Source organism: Sceloporus occidentalis, unplaced genomic scaffold (genome assembly GCF_023333645.1).
Source record: "Sceloporus occidentalis isolate IW3139 unplaced genomic scaffold, rSceOcc1.0.p SCAF_4, whole genome shotgun sequence".
Lineage (NCBI taxonomy): Eukaryota > Metazoa > Chordata > Lepidosauria > Squamata > Phrynosomatidae > Sceloporus > Sceloporus occidentalis.
Genome location: NW_028316984.1, coordinates 79,549,711 through 79,562,005, shown reverse-complemented (window position 1 = coordinate 79,562,005; position 12,295 = coordinate 79,549,711). Strand labels below are relative to the sequence as shown.

Genomic DNA, 12,295 nt, shown 5'->3' with positions numbered 1-12,295 from the left:
TGAATAGAAATGCTTTTCTAAACTTGTTAAGAATAGCCACTGCTCTTGCTATCACATGGGTATATGCCTGAAGAGTGAATTTGTTCCAGTCAGACAAAATTAGTACTGAGGATAAATAGAGCAGCTCTTCACACTTTTTGGGCTGTGTGTGAACAATGCCTAGTAAATTGTACATTATGAAATAAATTAGTCTGGAGTTTGTGTTTCAACAGAGTAAATCAGCTATCGTTCTGGGAACATCCCAACCATCAGAAAATTAAAACAAGATTTTTTATCCTCTACTACTCTATCCCTCTGAATAAATTAGACAAAAAGAGCAAATGCACTATAGAGCTAGAGAAGCTACATGATGCAGAAAAGGAAGTGGACCAACATGAGATGAATGGACAAAGGAAGGCTATAATAGTTGGATCACCTCTACCCACTCACTCCTCAAAAAATTAGAAATCACTGATGCAGCTACATTGTAAAGACTTTATTCAACACACAGGCACTGAGGGTGTGCCTGCACCAAAATAAATAGGGCACCAGCCCATCAATAATTAGAAGCTATAGTTAAGTTTTTAAAAACTTAATGGGGCCATCTTTCCCCCAACGGATGAGGTATCTTGGATGCCTTGCACAGCATCCTATTTGGGGGGGGGGGGGGGGGAGGAGCAAGCTGCCAACAGACAAGTTGAGACCCAGTAAGATTCTTGAAATGCATGCTAGGGCACCAGTGAAAATGACAAGGCCAAGACAGTCCCAAATTATAACAATCCCAAAGCAAGAGGTGGCCCCACTGTGGAAGAGTGCCTGAAGGAAGGTGGCAAGCAGAGAACAGAAATATGTCTTTGCTTTGAACTTAACCTCTTGAGGTCCCATCTGGGCTGCAGCTCCTCTCCTGACCCTATCTCTTCCAAATATCAGTGGGCTCAGATGCGTGTGTTGTCCTGTCCAGCAGGGGGTGGCTGTATCTCTTCAAGCTGGCAGATGATGTCAGCAATGTATGGGCGCTGCTGAGGATTCACTATCATTATAGAGGAGAGGAGACGTTCCAAGGCAGGTGAGTACCTGTAATTTAGAGGCTGTTCACATTGGATCTTCTTTGGGACAAGACCAGCTTTGAGCCTCCCTTCCATGTAGCAATTTCTTACCTGGTATTCTGGGGTACACTGAGATCATTCTGCACAGCCAAGGCCACACTGTCCCCCTTTTGGAAGATCATGTCATAAGGCCCCTCACCAAACATCATACAGTACAGAACACAGCCTAAGGACTAAGGAAAGTCAAGATGAGTGTATGCAGAAGAAGGCTGGCCCTAGAATGGAGAGACACCACAATGACAGAACTTCCCTCCCCTGCACAAGAATAAACGGCAGCATTTGAGTACTTGCAGACAGTTGATCAATATGTTTTTTCTCAGCAGAAATTAAGGCCCTTACCCAGATGTCGGTACGTTCATCAATAATGCAGTCACGTTCAACGGTGAAAAGTTCTGGTGCTCGGTAAGAGATAGTGCAGCGTTGAGCAGCCCAGTCCTGTGAGATAACAGGACAGAACTGAATTTTAGCTGCAGAGTAATGACAGGGCAGGGGCATGATCAGAAGTTCCAGCTTTCCTCTCTGGAATATTCTTGCAAATGCCTACTGGTGGTTACAATGCAACAGCAGCAGTAAAGATGTTTCAGTGCAGCAACAATAACATTAAATGAAAAAGGGCAGGAAAGACCTAGCACAGACATCAGCCAAGAAAGCAATTGTGGGTTCCCTGCCTACCTGTGAGCCTAATAATAATAATAATAATAATAATAATATAGCAGCAACAACATGAAAGTGAATTATTTCTTTTAAGTGTCTGCTCACCTATGTTTGTTGCTTTGCTAATTGTTCATTTCCTGTTAATGTTAACAGCTGCATTACATTGGAAGAAATGGAAAAATTGTTACAATCACTTTCCTCTTGGACTTTTGGTGAAGCTGGTTAGCTAACTTGAGATCCAATCTGTGAGGGCTTTAAGGGGGAAGAGGAAGGAACTGACAAAATCACCTCTGATTGTTCCTTGCCTAAGAAAACCCTATGAAATTAATGGATTTGCCATAAGTCGACAGGTGACTTGTAGGCACATACACACACAGAGGTAGCTTGTAGGAACATATGAAATAGCTTAATCAGATCAATGACCTAAGTAGGAGCAGCTCTCTAAGATCTTGGGAAAGGGTAGTAGCTTAGTTGTAATATGCATGCTTTGCATGCAGAAGGTTCAAAACAAGTTTGAAATGTCAGAAACATGCTACCAGTTGGCTCAGACAATACTGGGATTGATCAGCAGCCTAGCTTTGTATAAAGCAGCTTCCTGTGTTCCTGTCCCTGCTTCCTGAGATTTGCATGCAAAGTATGCACACATTCACTGCTTTATTCCTCCTTTAAAGTGTGGTAAAAACATTCTGCATAGTATCACACCTTTTTGCATGTGCTGAAGGGACCACTTCTTTCCCTCAGTCATTAATCAGCTTTGCATGGGAGCTGTTACTTTAGAAATAAAGTAACTAACATGTTACTCATAACAACCTCCAGTGGTAATGACTGTCATACATTGTTCCAAGCCTCCTTAATGTAACAAACCTCTGGCCCATTCCTATCATCCTGCAATGAGAGCAGGCTTCTCAATGCTGCAGTGTATGGCTGTCCACTGCACTGCACCCCACTTAACTGACTTCTGTTACTTTTGGGCACTCAACACTAACAGCCCCACCTATAAGTCAGTAACATTAGTTTTAAATTAACATTCCAAGCCATGGAGACAGGGAAAATGACAGGGTAAGCACCTAGCTTTTATAGTTAATCTAATTTAGATTATTCTCCCTTTATCTTTGTTGGAAATTCCCATGTCCCTTTCACTTCACCATCCTCGTACCTGCAAAGTCATGGCTTCCCGTGAGCTCTGCACCTCAATGTGTGCCTGATTCATAGAGCCTAGGTCCATCAACAATGGTTGGTCATCGTCATCCAGCAACACATTTGTAGGTTTCAGATCTCTGAAAGAAGTATGGAATCTCATTGAATTGTCCAGACATGGCCCACTAAAGTTCTGCTTCTTATTTGAAATTTTATTTTATTCTCTTGATTTCCCAATGTTATGTTTTTTCCTCTTAACAATACTACCAGTAATGCTCCATGTCAAATGCGATTCTTCACTTTTATTCACTCCTTTCCCATGCCTTTAATTCTGATAAACAGTCAGTTGTCTATCTTCACTCTATTGCTGCTCCCCTTGCCAAAACATGGCCTGTCCCACCATGTCACTGTGCATAATCAATGCTTTAGAACCAGTTTCTCACCTGTGTGCATAACCCTTGTTATGAATGGCCTGCAAGCCCCGGCAGAGACCGTGAAGGATGGTAAGGATTCGTTCCTCAGACATGAAAACACCTTTGTCTTTAAGAGCTTCAACCTCCTGCCAGAGGGTCCCTCTCTGCAAAAGAAGGCCAGAGACCCTAGTAATCTGCAAGCCATATACTCTTCCCAAATTTACCAGATGAGAATGAGATTGTTCATCAATTGTTACCCTCATTGCTACTCCCCCCATCCCAATATACCTAAGAATGGAGTGGGAACCATGGCGCTCCACATGTTGCAAGACTACAACTACCTTCATCCCTCATCATCATATCCAGTAGGAGATTATGGGAATTACAGTCCACCACATGTTCCATGTTCCTGAACAAGATGAAGCAACCAAATCAAATCTAAGGAATCTGTGATTCATCCTGGAACTCTAGCTCCCATCAGCCCTAGGCAGCCTGGTCAAGGGTGATGCATGATGGAAGTAGTATTTCATCAACATTTGTGGCAGCTGATGGTCTCCCACTCTTGCACCACAGTTTATACAGTGAAGGATCTGGCTACAGCTTTGCAGCCATGTTATCCCAACAAACTCATAAGCAGTTATTCTTGTTTTACCAGGGGCCATCATGCATGTAGCTCTGAATGTATCTATCACCCTACTACAGTCCAGTTTTTAGGTGACTACTATTGTAAAATGCTCTGCAGAGAGATAAAATGCAAATATAGCAGAAATATGGGAGAGGTAGCATAGCTGAATAGTATTACAGTAATGGCATCTGTTGCTTTCAGCTTGTTAGTATGGGCTTGAACATGGAAAAAGGCTGGATACCAGAAGGTCTGAGCTAATATCCTATTTTGTCATGCATATCATTTCAAAAGATGGCTATAGAGGGGGGGAAAAATCAAGCCAGATTATCTGATCTCCCAATACTGTGGTGGATTTCACAAATACTCATGTACCTTGTTACCAAAGCATTTCATGGTAAAGTGGCAAACTAAAGGCTCAAGCTGTGAACGCTTTTGCAATGGAGACTGTTTATCCAAGATGACGTAAAGCAGAAAATGGGCACAAATAATGTAAGTGTTGTGACTTTGACAGTGAGAAAGAAGATGTTATCATTCAGGGTTCTACTTATTCCCTTTCAGCCTCTTCTGTTCAATATTATATGAAACTGGGAGAGGTCATTTGCAAGTTTGGCATGCAGTTCTAGTTCTCCTTTCCATCCAAGATCCTGAAACAATACTGGAGTACAATAATAAGTTTACAAACTGAGATGTAATCAAGGCAGGATAGAGCCACTGGTCAGTAGAAAAGGTGAATTTGGATTAGTTATACCTGCTATTCTGGCAAGGAGTTTACTTCCCTTGAAGAGCCAGGTTCCCTGTTGTGTTCTTGGATTGTTAGGTGGCAACTATAACTGTATGTGCTTTTGCACATCTTTGACTGGTGCATCATCAGTACTGGTCCTTTGAAAAAAGCAGATCTATCTAATGCCCTCCACACATTGGTTACATCCGTTCTACTATCATACATGGTCTGTCTCTCTGTACTGGAAAAGTGTTTTTGAACACTTCTGCTAGTATTAACTGAAGCCACCAGACTATTGTCTAAGGCTTTTTTTTCACAGCAATGTTGTGTGTCTTTAAGTCATTTCTGACTTATGGCGCCCCTAAGGAGAATGTATCATGGAGTTTCACAGCATATAATTCTTATTTTGTTCAACATGCCTGGACTGTTAGTTCATTCCTAAGCACATTTCAAAGTGTTGTTTATTGTCTATAAATCTCCAGATACCTTGGGACAGGAACAATGGAAGGACCATCTTCTCCTACTATACCAAACATTTACTGAACTTTTTATTTGAAGTTTTACTCCATGTCCCATTGCCACTGATGCCTGAATGCTTGGGGCATAGGAAATTCTTTCTCAGTTGTACCCTAAGAATTTTGTTGGCCCCTTCTCTTGTTGACATTTTAGTATTTTATCAAAACCTCGTTTAAGTCTTTACATTGACTTGTTTTCCCTCCCTGGGAATTCTGTTTTATTTGGTTATCCTTTTTAATTCTCTGCTTTGATATTTTAAAACTGTTCTGTTATGAACTTGTGACTATGAGCCAGCAATAGGGCATAATGCAGGATCCAGGAGGCTAGCCCATAATCAGAAGATACCAACCTCTGTGATTGGTGTCTCAGTGCACTGTGCACTTCCTAGCCATGCATTACTGCATCCACAAATGCTACATTCCCTTGTATACAATGCAGCACCTGCCTGTACCTTACACCCCAACATCAAGCATGATGTCATTGATCTCTCACCTTGAGGAAGGGCAGTAGCAGCCACGCCTCATGTTTGGATCCTTTCTCCACCATGGCATATGCACAGAGAGGCAAGATATTTGGGTGATCAAAGAGCTGGTGCATCTCGACCTCATGGGTGGCTTCCTGGCGATCATCCTTGTCGTGGCATATGATGCGTTTCAGTGCATAGAAGCGTCCATCATGCAGCCCCTCTACAAGGTCCACGTAGCTGAAGCCACTGTGTGGGAGAGGATTTGGGCCAAGAACAGAGTTGACAGGTTAAGGAAAGAAGCATTTTGATGTAAACAGAGGGAATCCAATAAGCTTTCTTCCCTGCTCTCTATTACAGTAGGTCATTTGTAAATAAATAAAATTAAAAAACTTAGAACTAATCTGAGATTATGTCCTTTTTCTTCTGCTGTCTGCATACTAAGTCATCAGTTCCCACTCATCTTGCAATGTAATGCCATATTTTGCTGCTTGAGGTAACCTTGTCTGGGCACACAATATCAAGGGGGAATGATGGCACAAAGGAAGGCACAGAAGGAGAAGGATGGGAGGGATTTTCTCCAAAAGTGGCAAGCAGAAATAATTTCTGGTGCAACTTCTGAATTTGGGAGGGCATTGGGAGTGTCAAGTAAATCCAAATAAAATTCAGTGTTGTTTGAACTTTTGGGGATGTTTTTTCATCCCAGTTTTTTTAAGGGGCTGTGGGAGCTTTGGGGAATTAGGGACTGTACACAGTCTATGGGCTCCACTTTCCCTACCCCAGCACAGAAATAACAAGATGAGCATTACTTCATCACAGATATGGAGGAAACTGAGAGTAGCAAGCTCTATAAGGATGTTTCATCTCCATTCCCCATCCAGCCCTCAGTGGAGGGAGAACTTGCATGCTGTGGCATAAGACCAAACTTCTTGTCACTTATCACAGCTTTGACCAGTAGTGAAAAAGGTACAACAATATGTTAATCAATAACCAGGTAGTTCAACCATACAGTGAAAATATCTAAACCAGTGGATATAAACAGGGACAGCTCACTCCATATTGTCAAGTTCCCCACAGTTTCTTCTGATACACAAGACATTTTTCACTGTTAAATACACAACTGAACTAGAAATATTGTTGATTTGACAACCAAGATTGCCTATTTATTAGGTCTACTGAGGGAAGAGAAGCAGCAGGTTCATGTTGCAGCAAAGCAGACTTTGGTTACACACCAGGAATAAACTTTCCAACTGTAATGAATGACTAGGCAATGGAATGAGTGGCACTGGGGAATTGTGGTATCATGTTCTCTAAAGGGACTTTCAGCTCAATATTATTGAGAAGTAAAATAAAAATAAACTTTATTCTTATACCCCGCCTTTCTGCTACAGCAATCAAGGCGACTTACATGACTAGAATATATTGGAATAATACATACTCTCAATAAATAAGTTGAGCCCCCCTTTAAATACATTAAATAAATTAAGTAAGCATGAAGGAACTTATGGCAATATCAAGCATGAATAGGATTGCAATATTACGTCAGGGATACTGAAACTGTCCTCACCACCAGTATTTTGGATGAGAGCATGCAGTCCTTTATCACTGGCCATGGATGAGACTAATGGGAGTTCTAAAAATACTTAGAGAGCTAAACAGTCCTCATCCCTGTTTTAAAGAAGTTTGAATGATATTGTAGGGAAGGGGTTACACACATACTACTGTAACAGCAGATTAGACTAAATTGGGATAGGCAAAGTGTGTCCTCCAGATGATTCTGGACTAGAACTCCCAGCATTCCACACCATTGACTTTGCTGGTTAAGGCTCATGGGAGTTGCAGTCCAACAAATAGTTGAAGGGCTGACATTTCTCCATCCATGGACAAGGTGATGTCTAGATGAGGTAACTTTCTAATTCCAAAAAATGATAATACTTGGTGTATCAAACATTGTCTGTAAAATGTTATACAAAAGTCCAGCCTCCTGCTGTCTTATATACTCACCCTTCCCCAAGTCTATGGATTAAAAGGTAACGTTTGTTATTGATGGTGATAGTCCCCCTTGAGCAGATACATAGGGCATGGCCCATGATGGTCACTCCAACATCCTTCAGGTCCTATAAAGGATAAGGTAATACTAGATGTTTACTATAGAATCATATTTATTTATTCATTATTATTATTTGCATACTGATATTTCATAAATGGAGCCAGTGTGGTGTAGTGGTTTGAGTGTTGTACTATGACCCTGGAGGTCAAGTTCGATTCCCTACTTAGCCATGGAAACCCACTGGGTGGCCTTGGGTGAGTCACACACTCTCAGCCCCAGTAAACCCCATGATAGGGTTGCCTTGGGGTAGCCATAAGTCAGAAACAACTTGAAGATACACATCAACAATAAATTTCATACATGCTATCCAATGCAGCTAATAACGTTAAAATCTCAAAACATGCAAACACAGAAACATACAATAAATGCTACGAGGAGATATAAAAGAACAGAAATAAAAATGCAATTGGGCAGAAATCTAGCAATTCAGTCACCTAAAGCAATTCTTGGTCTGTTAGTGAACAGCCATTTGTGAAGTGTCAAGATTGGGGATAGGCCAAGTGCAGCCTCCCATATGTTGTTGGACTATACCTTCCATCAGTCCTAGCTATGTAGCCATTGGTAGCGAATGCTAGAAGTTGCGGTCCACCATCAGCTGGGCTACCCTTTGCCCACCCCCGATGTGATGGGCCTCCACTGAAAGACGATTCCAAAGGCAAAGTATAGCCATTGACAAGACCTTTGGCCATACTAAACAAACCCCAGATACTGGTGGTATATTAAGAAGAGCCTTTCCTGAATATTAACATAGAGGCAGAATCCTATTGGCACTTCCTCTTAACAAGCAGGGAAATAAGAAAAGCCCTTCTGTTAACTCTCAACATAGGCATACTATGTTAACAACATGTCTGTGATGATGATAACTGGCTTCATCCCATCAGAAAGAAACAGTCTGAAAAGTTTAGTACAGGAATATCTGGTTAACCTAAACGAATATAAATCTCCAGGACCAGATGAACTCCATCCAAGGGTATTAAAAGAACTGGCAAAAGTAATATCGGAGCCATTGGCAATCATCTTTGAGAACTCCTGGAGAATAGGACAAGTCCCAGCAGACTGGAGGAGGGCAAACATTGTCCCCATCTTCAAAAAGGGGAAAAAAGAGGATCCCAACAATTATCATCCAGTTAGTCTGACATCAATACCAGGAAAGATTCTAGAGCAGATCATTAAACAGAGGGTCTATGAACATCTAGAAAGCAATGCCATAATCACAAAAAGTCAACATGGGTTTCAGAGAAACAAGTCATGCCAGACAAATCTAATCTCTTTTTTTTTTTTATAAAATTACCAGCTTGGTAGATGAAGGGAATGCTGTGGATATAGTATATCTTGAATTCAGTAAAGCCTTTGACAAGGTTTCCCATGGAATTCTTGCAAACAAGCTTGTAAAATGTGGGCTAGACAAGGTAACTGTTACATGGATTTGTAATTGGTTGACTGGCCGAACCCAAAGGGTGCTCAGCAATGGCTCCTTTCATCCTGGAGAGAAGTGACCATTGGGGTCCCACAGGGTTCTGTCCTGGGCCCAGTGCTATTCAACATCTTTATCAATGACTTGGATGACATTTGGGAGCATATTTATCAAATTTGCAGATGACACCAAATTAGGAGGAATAGCTAACATCCCAGAGGACAGGATCAAAATTCAAAATGACCTGAATAAACTAGAAAGTTGGGCCACAGCTAACAAAATGAACTTCAACGGGGAGAAATGTAAGGTACTGCACTTAGGGCGGAAAAATAAAATGCAGATATAGGATGGGGGACACCTGGCTGAACGAGACTAAGTATGAAAGGGATCTGGGAGTCCACAAGTTGAACATGAGTCAACAGTGTGATGCGGCAGTTAACAAGGCCAATGTGATTTTAGGCTGCATCAGTAAAAGTATAGTATCTAGATCAAGGGAAGTAATAGTGCCACTCTATTCTGCTTTGGTCAGGCCCCACCTGGAATACTGTGTCCAGTTGTGAGCACCACAATTTAAAAAGGATGTTGAGAAACTGGAGCATGTCCAAAGGAGGGTGACTAAAATGGTGAAAGGTCTGGAAACCATGCCCTATGAGGAAGGACTTAAGGAGCTGGGGATGTTTAGCCTGGAGAAGAGAAGGTTAAGAGGTGATATGATAGCCCTGTTTAAATACTTAAAGGGATGTCACATTGAGGAGGGAGCTAGCTTGTTTTCTGCTGCTCCAGAGACTAGGACCCGGAGCAATGGATGCAAGCTCCAGGAAAAGAGATTGCACCTCAACATTAGGAGGAATTTCCTGACAGTAAGGGCTGTTTGATAGTGGAGCACACTCCTTCCTCGGAGTGTAGTGGAATCTCCTTCCTTGGAGGTCTTTAAGTAGAGCCTGGATGGCCATCTGTCGGGGATGCTTTGATTGAGATTTTCTGCATGGCAGGGGGTTGGACTGGATGGCCCTTGTGGTCTCTTCCAACTGTATAATTCTATGATTCTATCTTTACACTGAATCTTCACAGACGCAATACAGCTTAGGGGAAAAAAGAAATGTCTCAGTTACTGTCAGTCAGAGGAATGATAACTTTTTCAGGATGTTTCCCAAATGCTGGTGATAAACAGAGCAGATGGAAGTCAGACTCCCTATGATGTGCACTCCTTTGTAAATTAGATGGTTTCTATCACTGTCTTACATTGAGGGTCACAACTGATCTGCTCTGCTTTACTTGTGGCAGCTACAACTCACTCTCAAACAAGCAAACATATGACACCATTTTTCTACCCAAGTGAGTCACTTCCATTTATATGAGTTGCAAATATGCTCTGGACTGAGAGGAGATGAAAGGACAGAAATAGTGTGGCACGGCTTTCCCACAAGATGACCACTTGTTGGGGCTTTGCGGGGAGGATTCAATTATCACAAAACTTGTCTTGTGGGAAAGCTGTGCTACACTATTTCTGCTCATATTTACTATAGAGGATAATTAGTATGCAAAGGGATCTAGCACCTTTGAGGCTAAGCAAAAGAGAGAAGTTGGAAGCATGAGCTGTCCTAGACTTGAGCCTAACTTCCTCACATGCAGTAGGCTCAAGTCTATGAAAGCTCACACTACTAATTTCTCTCAGTCTCAAAGGTGCTACTAGACTTTTTGCAGACTGATTTTCTAGATTAACAAGGCTATGACTTTGTATACTGGGCACTGCTAAAAATGAGAAATGCCATTTCTCTAAACTCTGTAATTCCACAATGACGGGAATGCACTCTACACACACAGAGAAGCATGCTTGGTTTTCCTGTGGCTTCAATTATCAAGAGACTGGCAAACAAATGGGTCCTTGAATAGATCAAGGCTGAAGTCTCCTTGGAAACCAAGATGACAAAACTGAGGCTGTTGTACTTTTGTCACATCATGAGACGGCATGAATCATTAGAAAAAACAAGGATGCTAGGAGATGTGGAGGGAAACAGAAAGAGAGGAGGACTCCACGGTAGATATATGGACTCAATTTACAAGATCATGGGTATGAACTTACTGGACCTGAACAGAACAGTGGAGGAGAGGGAGTTTTGGAGATGTCTCACCCACAAGGCCGACATGAGTTTGGGCTGACTGAAGGGCAGCTAACAACAACAACAAAAGTCGTTGTGGTTTTAATATTGGTATATGACTCTGGAAACTAGGATTCAAACCCCAGCCTTAGGCAAGTCACTCTCTCTCAGCCTCAGAGGAAGGCAATGGCAAGCTACCTCTGAATAAACCTTGCCAAAAATCTGATGCTAAGGTTATTATTCCTTAATAGTAATAGTATAATAATGGTAGTCCCCATTGGGCAAGTCACACTCTCTCAACCTGAGAATGGGAAGCCTCCTCTGAATAAACCTTGCCAAAACTCTGAATCCAATGTCTAACTTAATAGTAGAGTTGGCCCTCCACATTTGCAGCTTTGGCTTTTGCGGATGTGATCATTTTCCGTTTTGATGACTATGTTCTCTCTAGGAATCTCTAAGTCATCTAGAGAGATTCTGCTTGAAACTGGCCACAGTGGAGCAAACTCCCCCGGAGTGTCGGGGAGTCTCCTTCTTTGGAGGTCTTTAAAGAGAGGCTGGATGGCCATCTGTCACAGGGGATGATGCTTTGACTGAGAGTTCCTGCGTGGCAGAAGGGGGTTGGACTGCATTCTACCCGAGGATAGGTTCACTGCCTTGGGGTGGCCATAAATCAAGGCAAGGACTTGAAGGCAGCCAACAACAACCTTTCTAGCCCTCCTTGTGTGGGCTTCTGGGTTGGCCCCATCCAAGGGGGAGAGGAAGCAAGACCATCTGCTCTGGGAGGAGCAGGGCTTCCCTGGGGCTGGCCAGAGGAATGGCGGCAGGAGCCTGATGCTGGGCCTTTGAAAATGCCCGCCCTCTTCCTTCCCTGGCCGCCGCCGCCGCCGGGCGACCCACTCGCTCCCTCACTCACCCAGTCCACTCCACAGAGGCAGGCTGGCGACGCAGAACGAGCGCGACCGCAGCAGCAGCAGCAGCAGCCACCGCCGCTCGCTTTTCCTGGCGACGTCATCACCCCGCGCCTGGCCTGCTGCTGGTCAGAGGTTGCCTAGCAACCG

At 42.8% G+C, this 12,295-nt stretch overlaps 1 protein-coding gene across 4 annotated transcripts; it reads right to left on the bottom strand.

Annotated features, from left to right (window-relative positions):
* Positions 1-311: 311 nt before the first annotated feature.
* Positions 312-12,231, bottom strand: STK16 (serine/threonine kinase 16). 4 transcript variants are annotated; one of them, XM_089520454.1, is made up of 8 exons: positions 12,151-12,231; positions 7,619-7,731; positions 5,644-5,863; positions 3,320-3,453; positions 2,896-3,016; positions 1,425-1,520; positions 1,137-1,258; positions 312-1,053 (listed from the first exon to the last, which is right to left on the bottom strand). In XM_089520454.1, the coding sequence occupies exons 2-8, from the start codon at positions 7,702-7,704 to the stop codon at positions 915-917; spliced, it is 918 nt and encodes a 305-aa protein (XP_089376580.1). In that variant the 5' UTR covers positions 7,705-7,731; positions 12,151-12,231; the 3' UTR covers positions 312-914. The 4 variants fall into 4 exon arrangements, with proteins under 4 accessions (XP_089376580.1, XP_089376582.1, XP_089376579.1 ...); XM_089520456.1 differs by lacking the exon at positions 12,151-12,231 and adding an exon at positions 11,942-12,022; XM_089520453.1 differs by lacking the exon at positions 12,151-12,231 and adding an exon at positions 9,972-10,176.
* Between the last annotated feature and the right edge of the window lie 64 nt (positions 12,232-12,295).